General features: G+C 42.6%; 1 protein-coding gene across 10 annotated transcripts in view; it reads right to left on the bottom strand.

The window, feature by feature from the left end:
• Nucleotides 1-18,379, bottom strand: part of EYA1 (EYA transcriptional coactivator and phosphatase 1) — a 302,957-nt gene extending 284,578 nt beyond the window's left edge. For 2 of the 10 annotated variants that reach the window (XM_059672898.1, XM_059672900.1), the window contains exons 1-2: nucleotides 18,208-18,378; nucleotides 5,726-5,830 (exon numbers count right to left, since the gene is read on the bottom strand). In XM_059672898.1, the coding sequence (XP_059528881.1) occupies nucleotides 5,726-5,758 (33 nt within the window). In that variant the 5' untranslated portion in view covers nucleotides 5,759-5,830; nucleotides 18,208-18,378. Of the gene's footprint in view, nucleotides 1-5,725; nucleotides 5,834-18,207 lie in introns of those variants that run through there. The other 8 variants (XM_059672897.1, XM_059672896.1, XM_059672903.1 and 5 more) reach the window with 5 other exon arrangements.
• Between the last annotated feature and the right edge of the window lie 960 nt (nucleotides 18,380-19,339).

The raw sequence follows: 19,339 nt of genomic DNA, 5'->3' as shown, positions 1-19,339 counted from the left end.
GCTTCTTAAAGGGTCACAGTCTGCCCGCTCCTTCTCTGGGAAGTGCCATGTGGCTGCTGTTGCTCCCTGTTCCACCAGCCAGGGCCCTGGCCTGTGCAGGAGGAGCACAGTCTTGCCTTCTGCACGTCGATGGCCCAGTCACATGGCAGCCACAGTCAGCAGCCGGCACTATGCAAAGGGAATAGAGAAAGCCAGTCTGTAAACAAAGGGAAGACTTACAAATAATAATAAAGATAGAGAAATGTACAAAGAAAACTGCCTGAATTCCCTGGATACCATTTTTCTTAATACTTTCCTCCTGTTTGCTTGTCAGCTCCTGGTCAGTCCCACTACTTGCAACCAAAGAAACTAGAATTATTCAAGAGGGGTGGAATAGGTAGGCACATTGATACAGCTTTAGGCTTCCCTTTCTTATTATTAGGTTTTGTGATGGATTGAATTGTGTCCTCTGCCACCCACCCCCCGCTCCTCCCCCCCCCCGCCAAAAAAAGACATAGGTTGAAGTCCTAATCCCCAGTATCTAGGAATGTGACCTTATTTGGGAACAGTGTTTGCAAATGTGATCAAGAGAAGATGAGGTCACTAGGTTGCACCCTAGTCCAATATCACTGGTGTCCTTAGAAGAAGAGACAGACATAGGGGGAGAAGGCCATGTGACAAGGTAGGCGGAGACAGAAGTGCTGGGGCTGTTACTCCAGGAATGGCAAGGACTGTTCGCACACCTCCGAAGCTGAGAAGCAAGGAAGGCCTGCCTACAGGTTTCAGAGAGAGCCCTGCCCACACCCTGCCCTTGGACTTCTAGCCTCCAGAACTAAGACAATACATGCTTGCTGTTTTAAGCCCCAGTCTATGGTATGTTGTTCTAGGAATCTGAAGAAACTAATACAGGCTTCCAATAAGTTGCTCCTGCTTTTTAATAAAAGAAATAAAACCACTGGGTTCTATAGCTTTACATGTAAGTTACCTAAAAGTTCCACTCATATAAAACATCTCATTCGTGGTGTAGCTAAAAAAAATTTAAGTCGTGGTTTAATTGATAATTTCCCAGTTAATTTGACATATGTATCAAACTTGTTATAACTACTTTTAGTAAATTCTGCTAAACTGTGTGCCTCTCTCTGTTAATGAAATAGATATTTAATTCTTCCACTTTGGTTAAAAGTCACTTTTCATTTTTAGAATGTCCAAGTATAGCAATAGGGTACATACATATTTTATTTCATGGTTTTCTTGCCAAACCCAGCATCCCAGCAAAGCTGCTGTTAGCATTTCAAATTTACCATAATTTAAAGGCGACATAACACAATGGAGCCCTACATGTAATTACTTTGCAAAGCTCTCAAATATCATCACCTAAAATTTTTGTCATGAAAGTAAATTATCTATCTAGCATGCATAATAACATGCTCCTTTTAGAGTAGCAGGAGACCTGATTTCCCCACAGCTGGCAACGTCATAACCAAACATAAGTAGTGTTGGTGCATGTCACACCTGGCATAGGTGTGATGGTTGCTTTTTAAATATTGACTGTAGACTTACAGGTGACCAGGTAATTTTTTTATCCATGACCACACTTTTCTAGAGACATTTCCAATAAAAGCACATTAAAGTTATGTTGTACTTTTCAGTTTTCAAAGAACTTTAAAATACATGATCCCATTTAACCTACAAAAATGTAATTTTTAATAAGAGAGGGTAAATATTATTATCTCCAGTGTTTCAGTTAAGGAGGCTGGTACTTAGAAATCTGCCCAGGTCTTTTATCTAGTAAATGTTAAATCAGGTCGTCTGCCTCTGAATCTAAAAGGTAGTTTTCACAATACAAGACTGCCTACCCAATTCAGACACAAGGTTTAGTTTTTTCCACGGTGGGTTTTTAAAAAATATATATATTTGTATTGATAGCCAAGAGGAAAGGAGAGGGAGAGAGAGATCGAAACATCAGTGATGAGAGAAAAGCATTGATCGGCTGCCTCCTGCACGCCTCCTACTGGGGATTGAGCCCACAAACCAGGCATGTGCTCTGACCAGGAATCAAACTGTGACTTCCTGGTTCATGGATCGATGCTCAACCACTGAGCTATGCCAGTCAGGCTTCCATGGTGGATTTTATTAACTGCAAGCCTTACAGCCTCAAGAAAGGATATGGTGATTTCTTTTTTAATTCACTTTTTTTCAAGGAGCTAGTAGATGCTTTCCTTATCATGACATGATTTCCTTCTAGAAATCCTCATAAACTAAAAAAGTGGAAAGATGCAGCCATAGCTTGGCTCTCTCATGTTTGTGTTTCAGAGTTGTTTACTGAGAGAGAGTGGATTATGCTCCAAATGGGGACTCCTCAAGAGACAACAGAGGAGTGGCCAGAACTGTGGCAGAAATGAGGCAGCGCCCCACAAACGGCCCTCCTCTCCTTTTTGTCCTCATCAGGGGAATCGAGGAGTGGACAAAACTTACAAAATCGCACAAGCTACTTCTTCCTAGATGTGGAAAACACACCAGAAGAACTTTCCAGAATAAAAAAAGGTGGGACTTCTGATTGAACAGCCTTTGCCCAGTGCTGCACCTACCCAGGATCAGAATGAGAAATGACTTCACCTCTGCCCACGGTCCTTTGTCCCGTGAGACGCATCTCCAAAGCCCGGCTGGGGTCAAGAGGCTACTACAGGGATATTGTACCCTCTGATGTTCAAATAATCAATCATTTCTCCTCCCTCAAGTGTCACGAGCCACCTCGCAACTTCCAGCTACAAGTGACACCTAGCATGACCGCACCAAGATTAAGAAAACGCACCCTTCTCTAAGGGACCCGCGCACTATGGCCGCTCGCTGCCCACGGAAATGCCAAGGGAGCTCCTCTTGGCCTCTCCCACAGCGAGACGCCCTGGGCCCCCAGCTGTCATGGCATCTTGTTAGCTTCCTGTCCACACCAGGTGTCTGGCCTACTAGGAAGAAATGAGGGGGTTTCACTGACTCCTCTCCTATCTGGTCACATACATGTCTATCCATAGAGTAAAGAAAGAACCATGTAAAGTTGAGCAAGGATCACCGTTTACAAAGGCAACAGACATTCACAAGACTATACTGATAATTATACACACAGAGATATGTTTTATCAACTGGCTTTGCATGCAAAACCTACGAAAGAGCTTTGTTTTTGTATTTAAATACCATCTCTGGTGGGGAAACCAAAGGTCCTGCTTCTAAGAGGAACATGCTGAGGGAAGCAAGCATCCAGTCTTCCTATCAGCTACAGAGTGGAGGCAAGCACGAATTATAAATAATAAAGCGGAGCCAGTATTAGGTTAATTGGCTTTCAAGCTCCTCATTTTACATTTGCAGAAACTGAAGTCTCCAGACAAGTGCTTAGAATATGTTTAATATTCTTTAAAAAGAATGTGCTATGCAATACTATTCCATAATAAAAATGAATAACCGACTGACACACGTTCAATAACGATGCGTCTCGCAGACCTAATGCTGCATGAAAAAGGCAGAAATAAAAGAGAACACATTCTGTCAGGATTCAATCTGTGTAAACTTTGGGAACAGGTGAAACCGATCACAGATTGGAACCGCGCTTGTCTCTGGGGTGGGGGATGGGTATTGGGGAGGTACTGAGTGAGAAGGGGCATGAGAACTGGCTGGGGAGATGGAAATTCTAATTGTGCTCGGAATGACCACTTGTCAGGATGATACCGTTAAGACGGTGCCTTTCGATGTACGTGAAATTTATCTAAAGAAATGACCCTGTGGTGCTGAGGAGGGTGGGGGTGCGGAAGATGAAATGAGGATGGCAGGATGTTGATAACGTTGAAGCGGGTAGTGGGGGTCAGGTCCCATATATTCTTGTGTTTATTCTGAGATGCTTTCTAAGAAAGCTTTTGAAAGATAAACACAAAGAGCAAGGGAAAGTTCTATTCATGTTTGGGAGTGTGAGCGCTTCTGGAATTATTCTAGATATCCTTTCCATCCTTTATTTTCCTGAATTATCTTAACATTTTGTTCTACGTTCTAGGTCCTCTTCCCATCTTGAACCTGTTTCCCGCCGTCCTAAGGAAAGGAGGAAACCCGAGAGCCAGAGGCAGTGAGCCTGGAGGAGGCCGGCCAAGGCTCTGCGCAGGGGCCCTGTGTGCCTCCACGGTCCAGCAGGCAGGAACCAAATCGCAGTGTCCACCCCTGAGAAAAACCCTCCCCAGTCTCGTGCCTCTGAGACAGCCAGGCATCCTTTAAGAACAAAACTGCTTCACTCTTCACGTGACGAAACAAAAACCTCAAAATGCCCTATCATGAGATTGCTCACTGGACACCTCTTTTCGTGGTGATGGGCAAGAGAAAAAGGAATCATTGCATTCTGTTCATTCATTCCAGTCTCAAATCATAGTTAATGTCTCCATTCTTAAATTAGAATTTGCGTAACATAAAGTAGCAATAGAAATATTATCAGCATATACTGTCATCAATCTAAGTAACAAAGTTACATAAAAAGGGGCAGCAGGGAGTAGTGACCAGTGAGTTTATTTTTCATTTATTTTATATGCGCTACAAAAGTATTTTTAACATGATAATAAAATCAAACACCCCCGGCCCATAACGGGAGCTTAAAAGAACAAACAAACCAATTAGATGGGTTAAGTTCAGGGTGCTTTGCCTGTTCAGGGTAAAAGTTGTGCTACACGGAATGATCTGGAAGTGTTTGTGTGAATTACCTCACAAGATGACCGAGGAGATCCATAAAATACACTGTAATTGCATACAGTCTGACTGCAAAGTGCCGATATAGCACTTGACCCTTTGTTATTAAAATCCTCATCCATTAGCAGCCCCTGCTTATTGCCTAACACCAAGAGGTCTTGTAAGACACGCATTTACAGGAACCACAACAGCATTACTAAAGATCACACTTTGGGTTTGTGATAATTCTATTGTGAACAAGGCTGAGCTACGAAACCACAGGTCTAAGGGCGCCACAACCGATCAGAGCAAGTCACATATGTCACCCCAAATATTGTACGGAAATGTCCCAAGGAACAGCTCACTTACTGAAAGATGCTTTTCCTAAAATTAATACCCGCTGACTTATTCAAGTTCCAAAGAACTGAAAGGTTATTCCTAAGATTACCTCTAATTGGGAATATTTGCTTATGAGGCAACTATTTCTTCCTGATAGGAATCTGGGGAAATTTTCTGGATCCTTTCTCTTCTGCTCACAAGAGAAACAAACAAAAGAAAACCTCAGAGACCTAGAGAATTCCTTCATGTAAAGCCATTCCTAGAGTTCATGAAACTGCAAAACTACCACACTAAACATTTGAAAGATACACACACACACACACACACACGTATTTCTAAAACAAATACATATAAGACAATCCAAACTTAGATATTAATTTCAAGTCTTATGAGACAAATACATGTTATCCCGGGGGCAAAGAAAACCGTAAGACTTCAAATTACCTTATGCTTTTGGTGAACTAGTAATTAAGTAATACTAAAGGTTGGCTTTTCCTTCTGGAACTCTACTTTTGATAACTGATGCCTCTAAGAAAGATATCAAGTAGGTCTGGCTGAGAAAATAGTGTACTCCTTAATTCTTAACTTTAAAAATCATTAAAAATTGGTACAGAGCTTTTGAGGAATTTCTAGACACTCAGGTTACAACAAAAATAGTCATGACGATTTTGAAAGTAATAACTCTTTCCTTAAGACTGACATGCTGTTTACTTACAGACGGTCCATTTATCCCCCGGGGGTCTTCCATCGAAGACGCCTTCTGAATTATAGATGGGCTATTAGCTACACACTTCTTCAAAGGGTCCCAGCACCCCTGCACCTGTGGGGAGAGAGCACCATGCAGCCGTATTAATCGTGTGGCATGAAATGAAGAGCCCATCTTCCCCATCTGCAGCTTTCCACTTACCAGCATGTATACACACGTCAAGAATGCTTACCTTCATGGAACGAATCTTTAAAATAAATATTATGGGCTCGCTGTTTATCACAATTTACATGAGCCAAATGTGGCCAAATGATAGCTCAGTGTGTCTGCTGTCAGCAGCTGCAGCCTAAGGAAATAACAGAACGGAGAGGCCCAGCTAGAGAGCTTTCCACACCCGTTAGTTTTGAGCCAACAGTGTGAGAGCTTTGTTTTTTTCCTTTTTTTTTTTTTCTTTTGAATTCAGTTTCTCCTTGCTATCTATCAACGTCAATTGGACCACAATGCAAAGAGGAAATACTAACAAAGAAATATGACTGTCGTCTGAGCAGGGATAAAAGAGGGAAACCTAGAGTTGAGTGTTTTACCCTCAGGGCAAGGATATTATTCTGCTATTTCTTAGCAAGTTTACATTAGGTCGCAGTTTCACGGCTGATCAAGTCTAACCCGTCAGAGACTCAACACCTTCAAGAAGAATGGGGTTTGGGGAACTTCAAGACATGGACAATAAATAGAGTGTTTTGAAATATATTCTACATTTAGCTATCTTCCAGAAACAGAATACAGCCATCGTGCTGCCTATTCTCATTTCCTTTCAACATTAATTTTCAGGCTCAAGTTTAAATGAAGAACCCAAAAGAGACTCAGGTTTACTGACTTGGGCTTGGTAACTAAGACATGCCTCACATCAACTTCAATGCAGATATTTCAATAGACATGTAATTTTTTGGAAAAAAAAAATAGGCATGATCTTGTCCTGGCTGGGTGGCTCAGTTGCTTGAAGCATCATCTTCTACATCAAAAGGTTACAGGTTTGATTCTTGGTCAGGGCACATATCTAGGTTATGGATTTGATCCTGGTCGGGGTACATATGGGAGACAACTAATCAACGTTTCTCTCTCATATCAATATTTCTCTCTCTCCCTTTCTCTCTAAAAATCAATTTAAAAACAAGCAAACATATCCTGGGGTAAGGATTAAAAAACACACGCCATGATCTTAATATCACCCAACATAAAATAACAGAATAGGAATGTGTGCTAGTTTGACACCAATACCCATTTTTGTAAATGTACTTGAACTTCTGCATGTTAGCGTGGTAGGTAAACCACTGTAGTGGAAGTCAAGCGATGTGAATCCAGGTTCTGACTCTGCCACTAACTAGCTGAATGACCTCAGGTAAACAATTTAGACTCTCTGTGCCTCAGTTTTATTATCTGCAAAATGGAAGATTTCTACTAGATGATGTCATACAGGTTTACATCTTAGATTTACAATTTAATGAATGTATGTATTGAACTGTATGCATAATTTTATATATAATATAAAATTTTATATATAATATAATAATTTTCAGGTGAAATGCTCCAAGCTTGGACCATTTGGGATGTAATTTTGAAATGCTGGACCAGTTCTCATTTATGATTGTTCTGCTCACAATGATCGATGCTGGAAAACTTGTGCCTTACCCACTGTCAGCACAAAGGTGATGCTTTTTAGACAATGTAAGACTCACAAACACCTAGACCCCTAAAATTTGGAGAACCTTATAAAAGCAAAGTGTTTTTGTAATTTTAACCAGAAATTATTTTATAATTCTAGGTGAGGGGTCAACAAAGAGCATATGAATGTATTTATGGTCTGCTAAACTGAGGAAAAAAATACAGCAATCTCTTTTGAATTATGCAAAATTTCAGGACTGAGTCTTAAAATCCACCAGCACTGGTTGGAGATGATTCACTGCATAATTAGGGCAGAGATATTTCAGAAACTAGACTTTTTTCATTGCTTAAGTGACTCTCTGCAGGCATGTTAACTTTTCCAGGCGATAAGGTAGCATTTTAAAATAATGATAATAATCCGGCCTCGCATTGGTAAAATGCTTCACAGTTTACAAAGTGCTTTCACATAAACTGCCCACAGTGCACCTATATGTGGGGACAGAGGCCAGTCTCATGGCTCACAGAAGGGAGCGGGCCCAAGACAAAGCCCCCTCTCATTTCCCCTAAATTCCCATCCTCTCTGTACCTGTCCCGGGAACATGTTTCAATCAAAATCTGTATATTTGATATTCCAGGATTATGTCCCATGTGTTTCTTTTCCATCTTCCCATATTGAACTTACTGAACAGTTTAAGGTATTAAGATTGGTCAAATTACATGAGCATGAAAGGTATTTCATTTGTAATTTTATTTCTTCTGAAGATGAAACTATTCTGTACTAAATGCTGTGTTTGTTATTGTTTCCTGGGCTAAAAAAGCGAAGACTGAGATTATTGAGGAGTCGAGCGAGTCAGCATTCATCTACTTCAGGTAGATGTCTCCACTAAGAAAGACTCCCACTCAAAAAATCAAAAAATCATGGAGTGCCGTGGCCTTTATTTACAAAGCCTCTCCTGCTTCTAAATCAGCATAGTTGTTTCCAGATTTCTACATGTCAATCCAAACTATGAAATCTATGCCATGACTGGGTCTACTGATATTTAGGAGCCTGGCTCTGGTAAACCCTTAATTCCCTTGCTGGACTTGATCTCTCATGGTTTATAAATAAGCCTGCCCCCATTATAGCACTTATCTAATGGACTGTAATTATTTCTCTACCTGTCTCCCCCACTAGACTGGAGCTCCATGAGAACTAGGACCATGCCTTACTTTCTTGTTCCGGTCACATATGGTACTCATTAAATATTTTGAATGAATGAATGAATGAATGAATGAGTGTTATTGATACATGGCAATTTTTGAATATATGTCAATGTTGAGCTAGAATTAGGTGGGCAGTTAAATGATGGTGCTATCATTAAATTGACTTAAAATATGCATCAAATTTGCGGTTCTGATAATTAGTTCCAAGCACCCAAAGAAACAGACTCAAGCAAAAATGAGTTGTTTCATATGTACCTACCTACCTACTTACCTATCTCACACACATAGGGAGTAGCTATTTATGAAACTATATAGAACTATGCATAAACACATTATCGAGTCCTTAGAAGTGATCTTCACAAAGACTTAAGCCAAGGATTGTTTCTAGAAGCAAGGAGTAAAAGGATGTCCAAGGAGGCTAGTCAAGGTATAGGATGGGAAGGGGAGGTGCACACTGATGGAAGGATCAGTGGGATGAGATTTGTTTGGGGAAACTTGTGCAGCAGTAGAGGCAGGTGTCTTGGTATAAGAAGTGTCCCTGCAAGAGAGGCACCAAGAGTCTGGTGGTGGATATGCATTCACATGTCCATCCCCAACATTTGCTCTTGTCAAAGCACAAAATTAAGTCATTCACCCATGTGTGCATTTACTCCAAAAGCCAAATTCTTATTTACCCACTCCTGACTCAACTGCAATGGGACACTCTTGGAGCTGTACACAATGGAAGGCTTCCCTTTTACTAGCCACTGAAGTGTAAGGTTCCCTGACAAAGAGACAAGGGACTAAGAGATGTCCTGGGGATCTGCTGGCCAAGTTCGATATTCCGGAGCCTGTTATTGACTAATAGGGAGAACAAATCAACTGAACAAAATAGTGAAAAAATAAAAATGCACAGCTGGGCATACACCGAGGTACATCTCAATTCTCCATACTTGCTAGCTGCATGTGGACACCTGAAGACACTCTCCAGGGGCAGAGGGTGGTAAGCAGCCCCATCCAAGGCCACCGCAGCCCCTGAGGAACAGGGTAGGGGCACCCTCAGCTTGAGGTGGCGGAGCCCCTGACTGGCATTAGCAGCCCCTCACCAGATATTAGCCTCAGCATCTAGTGCTTTGTGGAACCAGGCAGGTGGCGGGAGAGACTGTGGGAAGCCTCCTGGGCAAGGAAGAAACAAGGGGTACTGGCCTGCTTGAGTTGGTCTATTCGACACTTGAGGGAACTACACCTTCTTCAGTCCCATTCCCCTGGCCCGTGGGTGAAACACCACTGAAAAGCTAACTTCGTTAGGTGAACTTACCCAACACAGGCTTAATGGGAACCTTCGGAATTTCCTTTATATTTGCCAATCTTGGAGGAGTGGGGTAGAAAGCGGCTGAAATTAGAATGCACATACTAGCAACTAAAGAATGTAAATATCAGATATATACAGTGATAAGGCAGAGGCGTCAAATTGAGACTACAATCTGACACATCTGACAATTACATAAAATCCCCTTTGGGGGCTCAGGGGAATTGCGAAAGTGGGCCCCTGATGGTGACATTATAATTATACCTATAGAATTTACTGATGCATATTTGGAAGTGATACTTTATGCCTTTTTGTAATTGATAAGCCTGCTAATTTTTAAAATGGGGAATAGTTCTAAATACAGAAACTTTAATGCATGTGAGACAAAAATATTTATCAGGAGCTTCCTTTTTATTAAAAAAAAATAGTATGAAGGAGCTCTAAACATAAAGTTTTCCAGGTTCAGTAAAATCCATAATCACTCCACATAGATGCTTCCTACTCTTTTCCACCCGTCAGCCAAAGCCAGGCAGTTGATAAAAAAAAAAATCAATATCCCCTCATTTCACAGTAAACACTACTTTGCTTTCACTTTAGTTCTGCCTCATCACGAACATCCTGGTTATGGTCAGAACAAAAGATTGGGGAAAGGGAAGTTGGAAGAAGTGTATAAGTTACTTGAGGCATGAAGTGGATAGAAAAAGGGTCTAGACGGGCAGGCTCTGGGGACAAACTTTCTAAATTAAAGACGAATAAGGTGGGCATGGCGGTGGGGACTACTGTGACTGGGAAGAAAATAATATTTTTTAAAAAATTGTATACATCATGTATATTGTAATTTTTTGTGCTAATTTTGAAAAAAAATGGCTTATATTTTCAATGACACATAAATCATCTCTAATGACCCAGAGACCCATCAGACACTGTTAATAACTTGTGGCTCCGTGGATGAAAGAGTGTTTTCATTGCAACACACCATCACTTTAATCTTTGCCTTCTCACCAAGTGTTGAGTTTTCTAACATTCCTGAGAAGCAGAAGGAAACTAGTGGTGGAACACTGCTTTATGAAAAGAAAGGGGCTATTCTTAAGTATGTCCCCAGAAGACTACAACTACAGATTGAATAAACATATCAAATCAAGGGGGCTTTAAGAAAATTTACAAACAGAAGTCTGCAGTGAAGTGAACCTTTGGATAAATCACCTCCAGAGGTCTGCCCAGCTCAACTAATTCCTCGGCTCCAGAAGCCACAAGATGCTTGTCTCACTGTCACCTCCTCCTTGCTTTCTTCGCGTGCCTAAGAAATGTGCTCAGATGAAGGAAAACAGAGATCGGGCATCATCAGGTAGGTCAGATTCAGAAACCAGATGACCACTGCTCTTTCCAATTGTTGAGGAACACATCCCAACCGCGGATGTCACGCATGAAAAACAAGCTCAGCTCTTCACTGGTTTCTACAGAAATAAATGTCTATACCACTTTGCTTTTCTAGCTTTTCCACTGTTTTAAAGTTTTAAGTATGAAGCCCGTTTCTGCTTTTTAAGACTTCTAAATAATATGACCAGGTTTATTTTAAATTTTTTAAGTATGAAGCTTGTGTATGCTTTATAAAACTTCAAAATAAATATGACCAGAGTTCTGTTTCCACCATATGTGACTTCCTTCTATGCAGATAAAGAATGGAAAACAATCCAGAGACAGAGAAGCATCGATCAGACTGTCAAACCTCAGAAGGAAGGTAGGGGAGGGTGAGGATAAGAGGGAGAGATCAACCAAAGGACTTGTATGCATGCTTATAAGACTAACCAATGGACACAGACAATAGGGGGGTGAGAGCATGAGTGGGGGGGTCGGGGGGTAATGGGGGAAAAGGACACATATGTAATACCTTAATCAATAAAGAAATTATAAAAATAATAAAAAAGAATGGAAGGCAAGGGGTCAATCAAATGAGTTGACACCAATTAGGAAAATAGTGACATGTACTTATTCAGTAACTATAGTTGAATTCAGACTATGCTTTCAGGAGTATGAGACCTACACATTATTTCAATGTAGCACGAAAGATTAAGAAAACCTTAAATACACACATAATCCCATAAAGTCAACTTGTCTTCATGCATGCACACAAAGCTATAGTCATTGTGAATCTTCATGTTTGTATTTTTGCAGTTTCTCTTAATATTGTGCCATGAGCATTTGTCATTTTTAATGCCCATGTAATATTCCACCAGGGAGATATTTCTATAGATAAGGCATGTGGGTGGTGTTGGGTGTTTTTTTTTTTCACTCTTTCACCATAGCATATGACACTTCATCTTCATTCATGACATTTTTTCATTATTTCTTTAAGAATAAATTCCAAAGAGTATAATTAAAGGATCAAAAGGTATGATAGTTGAAAAAACAGTAGCTCTCCTGCCTGGCTGGGTCACAGTTCAATTCCCAGTCAGGGCACATGCATGTGGACTCGATCCCCAAGTGTTCAGGAGGCAGCTGATCAACGATCCTCTCTCATCATTGATGTTTCTATCTCTCTCTTCCTCTCTGAAATCAATAATTATATTTTTATAAAAAGAGACAGAATTATAAAACAGAATAGCAAAGTGAGGTCAAATTCACTTATTCGGATTTCCCTTACTTATAACACTGGCCCTGGTAGAAGGATGAAACACAGAAGTCACATTTTAAAAATGTTCAAATTAAATTGCTACACAGAAACATGTAGTCTTTACAGCATTCATGAATCGCCTTATGCTAGAGGTTACCAAATTTTTATATTCCTGGCAAACTTCTGAACACTAAAAACCATGGATGGACATTTGAAAGCCTTAACTGAGTCATTGGTGGGGATGATCACGGTGCTGGTAAACATATGCATGGTTATCACACACTTCACTTGCTCTTGCTTCCACTCATCATTGCCCTTTAAATGAAGTCTGCTCCCAAGGACTCAAGAAGAAAAGCCAAAATGTATTCCAGTAAACATGGGATCTTTTATCCTGAACACTTCTTCCTCCTCTTATCTTACAATCAACCATGTCACAGGGCTCGGTCGGTTGAGTCTGACAGCCATTGTCTTAAAATATTCAAGCATAGAACAAGTCAATGCTGCCCAGTGGCTCTGACGGGTGGCATGCCCATGATGAATTTGAGGAACAGTGGTGTGCCATAGCACACTGCTTGAGAACCACAGACCTATAACTCATATATAATTCAGACATCTGAGAAAAAATAATCTAAAGCATAATGACACATGGTAAAGTTATCTCATATTTCACCAGGCTGGTGTATTAATTCTGCTGCATCTACTGAATTTAGGGCATTGCTAGTCCCTCCACAGATGTGGTTCGGATACAGTGAGTCACAGAAATACATTCTCATCCCACTAAGACTACAGTTTCAGTTTTAGAATAACTTGTGCTCTAGAACTACTGGTAACACACTGAACGGGTTCCATTCAGTGGTTATGTTTGCTATTATGCAAATTAAGTATATAACTGTAACTAACTGATGGATTTTCTTACTTTATTTAAAAGAAAAAGACGGGATGTGAAATATCTACTTCTTTACTTCTACTTAGAAAGATCTACCAGTAAATACCTCTTAAGGTGTTGAAAATACACCACAAAACTCATCCACAGGGGTGAAGCAGAAGAGTGGTTGCTTGGAGCCAGGCTGGGGTGGGGGTGGAGAGTGTTGGACTGCAGAGGGGCACAGGGAACTTCTGGGGGAGTTAGAAGTATTCTATATCTTGATGGTAGTGGTTACATGGATCTATATAATTGTCAAAATTCAGTGATGCATACACTTAATAACATTTTTTTTAAATGTGCCACAAGTCACATTTCCTACCAGTTGTCAACCTCTTTTTTCCAGGACAGTCAAGAAAGCAACAACTCGTTTTGTCAGTGGCTGCCTTCTTCGTTGGGAATTACAGTCCTTGCCCCTCCAAATCGAACACAATGCCAGTGCTGATCTTTGTCTAGATGTCCATCCACCAACACTCCTCTCTAACGCAGGTGACATTCACTCCTGCTTGAGTAAATGATACGGGTTCAACAACCAATAATGTTCATGGGTTAGGTATAGAAGGAAAGAAGAGGTGGAAGGGCCGAACCAGTTTGGCTCAGTGGATGGAGCGTCGGCCTGCAGACTGAAGGGTCCCAGGTTCGATTCCGGTCAAGGGCATGTATCTTGGTTGCGGGCACATCACCAGTAGGGAGTGTGCAGGAGACAGCTGATCAATGTTTCTCTCTCATCGATGTTTCTAACTCTCTATCCCTCTCCCCTCCTCTCTATAAAAAATCAATAAAATATATATATTTAAAAAAAAGAAGAGGCTGAAGAACATACTCTTGGTTTAGAGGTAAAGCATAAACAGTATATAATGTTCTTTAATACAAAGATTCAATTGGAATGGTGATCATTGATATAATGCTAAAGGCTTAATTTTTAAGGACTTGAATCAGAATGGTGAATGGAAGTTTGGTTTTCAGTAACACCCTGGTCAAATTGTGAGTGGGAAGAGATCAACCAAAGAACTTGTATGCATGTATGCATAACCCATGGACATAGACAACAGGGTGGTGAAGGCCTGGGGTGGGGTGGGAGGAGCAGGCTAGAAGGGGTTCATGGGGAAAAAAAGGGAGACATATGTAATACTTTCAACCATAAAGGCTTAAAATAAAGTAAAAATTCTGCCCTAACCAGTTTGGCTTAGTGGATAGAGCGTCAGCCTGTGGGCTCAAGGGTCCCAGGTTCGATTCTGGTCAAGGGCATGTACCTTGGTTGCAGGCACATCCCCAGTGGGGAATTTGCAGGAGGCAACTGATTGATGTTTCTCTCTCATCGATGTTTCTAAATCTCTATCCCTCTCCCTTCCTCTCTGTAAAAAATCAATAAAAAATATTTTAAAAAATTAAAAATAAAATAAAATAAAGTAAAAATTCAGAAAGTCCCTGGTCTGTGCCTAGCCCACAGTATGCTCAGCTGTCCAAAAATTTAAAAGCAGATTCATTTATCAAAATAAGGTGAAAACATACTTCTTAGACTCTTATGCTGTTTCTTTTGTTTGTTTGTTTTGCTACTAAAATTCAAAGGCAATTTTAACCACGGATGTAGGCATAGACTTCAATGTCCAGCTCAGTGGTAACATATTTATTTAGAACAGGGGATCTAAGTTCCTCATTAGACCTCAAGATTAATGCTATTTCATGTGACAGTTTAGGAGGACCTAGAGAGTAAATGCTTCCCTGCTCTACTCCAACACCATTCCTTCCCTCACCCTTGACAATTCCAACTAAAGTTTAGCAAAGCAATTTCATTTCCGGGATGCTGACTCTTTTAGTTGGTTCTTGACAAGAGTAAGGGTTACTTGATGAAATAAGACTGTAGGTCTGCAGTCTCCAAGGTCAAAACATGGAAAATAAAGTCAGTAATCGGGAAAGCATTAAGCTGTCAGAATAGAGGCACTGAGTCAGGGTTTCTTTGAATTTCACTCTTTCCTTAAAATCAAAGGCCAGCTGACACTAGTGCAAAACTAGAAGAGTTTAAGAAATCTGTCTCCCTTCAGTTCAATGAGAAAACTGTTCATGGGTGATGTAATGTGACAGGAACATATAAGGCATGGGATGTTGTGACTGGCCCACAGGAGGAAGTTATGGAATCCACATTTCCAGAGCAGGAATCTCCCGAAACATCCTTGACAGATAGCCAACCTACTTCAGCATGAACACCTCTGGGGATGGAAATTCACCAGCTTGGCAAGCCACCTGGTCCATGGCTGGAAGGTTTAACCTTTAGGAGGTTTTCCCTTATACGGAGCTGAAATAGATCCATCTTCCCTAGGTTCAATTTCTCTTCTGCACCAACACAAACACATTTCAATATCCTCCTCTAAAAAATTGTCCTTGAAATATTTAATATTATGATGCTATCCCCTAAGAGCTCTCCTTCGTAGGCCCAAAATATCTTCTAAAAACCAAATTCTTCACTTTCTGATGTCCCTCCACAAGACATGTCTTTTGCTCAGTGCTCAGTTGGATTCGAACACCACAGGCAGTTACTGAGTTTAGGGACACTCAAACCCTTCTGCAAATGACCTGTTTTCAAGTCACAGTCCCTCTGTTCTCTGAGGAATTGATTCAGCCCTGTGAAATTCTCATTTTGTGAGTTTCTGCCCATCAGTGTAGCTCACTCATATTTTCTCTGACTCATTCTGTAAGCCAATGATTGAGATGTCCAGCTTTCTGCAATACACCGACCTAAAAGCCATTACTTTAGCTTTCTTCTCTCAAGTCACTGATATAAATGATAAAGAGGAGAAAGCCAAAAACAGAGCAAGTCTGATAGGTCGAAGGGTAGAGAAAAAGACCACTGAAGACAGGTTAGGAGAATAGGAATTGAAGTTGGTAACTCTGGCACTTATCAACTCTGTAATCCTGGGAAAATTAATTACCTTCTCTGAGCCTACTTCTTCACCTATACAATGACATTAATACCATCTAGTAGGATAGAGCTGATTGAAAATATGCCCTACATATAGTATATGTCCAATAAATGTGTGTTGAGCAAATGATAAGAATTCTGGAAAGGATGAAAGGTTATAAAAATATAATGCAATTAATAATTAATTGTCTCTAGTTTTTACATCCAAAATGTATCAATGTAAGTCGATTGCTTAAAGACACTCTTAGAAGCTTCGTTTCAGATTACTACAATAACAATTAGTAAAACAATGTTGTTATTATAGTGCTTCTTCTCTTTAATTACCTTTTGACTTTTAAAAAATATGTATTTTTATTAATTTCAGAGAGGAAGGGAGAGGGAGAGAGAGATAGAAACATCAATGATGATCAGCTGCCTCCTGCATGCCCCACACTGGGGTTTGAGCCCACAACTCAACCATGTGCCCTGACTGGGAATCGAACTATGACCTCCTGGTTCATAGGTCAACGCTCAACCACTGAGCCACACTGGCCGGGCACCTTTTGACTTTTTTATAGGCTAAATAATCCCACTAATAGATTATTTTTATAGCTCCTATTTTGTCATTTATCTTAATTATCACTTTTCTCTGCCTTCTCTCCAAGGCCTCCATATGTTCCAAGATGTGAAACTTAGATTTTGCTCTCTCCCAAGTAGGGAACCATTCTGATTTGGTCTCATTTGTTCTGACATCCAAGCCTTTTCCCATCTGGCCCTAGCCACCACCTCTACACATCCCTCCTGCATCCCGGTTCTCTCCTGCTCACCTGCAAAGACGACAACCTACTTCCAGGGCCCCTGGTGCCAACACCCCTGACCTGGAGGAGCCATCTCCCACCCAGACTCCTGCATAGCCTCGCAGGCTCATCCAGTCCTGTCCTCCCGGAAGCCTCGCACACCCGTGTTTTCCCCAGCAGGGCCCTAGTCACATTCGGTCCCAGTGTTCCAAGATGCTCAGCACATGGCCTGTTTCCCGGGGTGGGCTGAATGAACAGCCCAGAGCTAGAGACACAGGGCAGTTAGGGCATTAGGGTCTCTGAACAGGGTGGAAGGATGCCTTCCTGATGTGGACATCCTGCTCCTACCTTATTCCTGCCGGTATCACTCAGAGCTGGGATCCTCTGTGCCGAGCAGACACTTGACACTGACTCTTTTTTTTATAGCCATTCACATTTCTTGAAAGGTCTGAGTGCTCCTCCCACCCAAACTTTTTCAAGAAGCCTTGAGTTAGCATTAGTTACCCAGTTAGCATCAGTCTGTCTGGCTACCAGAACAAAAAAGTTGGGTGGGTCTTAATTAACATAAAGAAAACAATTTAAAAAAACCCGATTTCTATTGTATGCAGTATTCCCACCTCCCCTTAACCTCGCCAAAGGTAAAAACAAAGATCCTGTTTATTTTTTACTGCTTCCCTAATTATTCATAGAAATAACAATGCCTCGACCTGCTTGACCCCTCCTACCCAGCCGGCTACTTCTTTTCACTGGCCTCTGATTTCCACCCACCGAACCGCTGTGACCTTAGGAAGGAAATCGGGGTGGCTGGAAAGTGCTACATATAGTATCTGCTTGTCCCCGCTGCCCCCCAGGAGCGGCCCAGTGCTGGTCTTGGCGCGCAAGCACACGTCCAAGACGGCAATCACAACATCGAATAAGGTCAAGACGACCTCCCCTCTGTCCCCCGACGTCCCAATCCGTCACCACTTCCCCAAAGGAAAACAATCGGGTCCCTGCACGTGCAGCGCCCTAAGCCTGCCGGGCGGGGGGCGCCTCCGGCGTGTCCCCGCCGCTGGCCCCGACGGGGTCCCATTATCACGCGCGCCCACGGCACCCATCCAGGTGGCTCTGCGTACCTGGCGACGGTGCCCTCCGCAGCAGGAGGCCTCCGAGGCGCGGCGGGCTGGGCAGCGGGTGGGCGCGATCGCTCCGGGCTCGGCCAGCGGCAGCTGCGCCCCCTCCGCCGCCCGGGCTCCGATCACCGCCCTCCTGCCCCGGTGGGGCTGCGGCGTCAGCGGCCCGGGCTCGGGGCCCTGCCTCGGAGCCAAAGGGTCAGATTTGGTTTCACAACAAAGTCTCCTCGTCACCGCAATCCGAGCGAAGGCCAGCGCCGCCGGCAGCCCGGGCAGGGCGGGAGCTGGGCCGGGACGAAGGTGGCGAGAGCGCGCGCCAGGGGAGGGCGGCCGGCGACCGGCCGGGCAGCTGGACGCACGGTGTCCCAACTCGGCGACGCGGGGTTGAGGAACTGGTTCTTCCCAAAACAAACGGAAAATGGGTAACGGCCAGGGCAGCGGCTAAGAGGGGGTCTGTCTCGTGTTTTGGGCAAAAACTGCTCTGGCTTCCAGAAATGCGAGCCAGCGGCGGCTTTCGCTCCTTCTTAAATGCGTCCTTGCCTCCGGGTTGAGGGGCGCCCTTCACGTGGCTCTGAGAGCGCAGCGACACCAGGGCGGGCGCCGGTGGCCAGAGCCTTCTTCCCAGGACCCCTTCCCCGGGCTCCTCCGCGCAGAGCTGAGCCCCACCAGCTGCCCAGGCCCGGGGTGGCTGGGACCCCGGGGCCATGCGGTGTTTAAAGCGGAGGGAGCCTGGGGGTTTGCTCAGTTAACTGCGAGCTGGGTGCGCAGGAGGTGGGCCTGAAGGGAAGGATGGGTGGAGTGACAGGGTGATTTTTTTATTCTGGCGGGGTGGAGAATATAAAGAAATAAGCAACCCGGCTGAAATTTATTAAAACAACCAGGATTCAAATGTTTTATAAGGGGTTTTAAAGCTATGTAATCCAACTTCTTACATTTAGAGAAACTGAGGCAAAGAGGGGTAAATGGATTACACCAAATCGTACAAGGAAGCTGGGACTAAATGTCCTGTATCCTTTCTACTAGTTTTTCTTTTTGCCTTTCTTTGCACCCGGGAACTCCTTGGGGAGGGGAGGGGAAAGTTTCTGTAACCCCCAGGTCCGGCTGCATCTGACTTAATGGGGTCTAGAGAGAACCT

Source organism: Myotis daubentonii, chromosome 17, assembly GCF_963259705.1.
Source record: "Myotis daubentonii chromosome 17, mMyoDau2.1, whole genome shotgun sequence".
In the NCBI taxonomy this organism is placed as follows: Eukaryota; Metazoa; Chordata; class Mammalia; order Chiroptera; family Vespertilionidae; genus Myotis; species Myotis daubentonii.
This window is presented reverse-complemented; position numbering and strand designations above follow the sequence as displayed.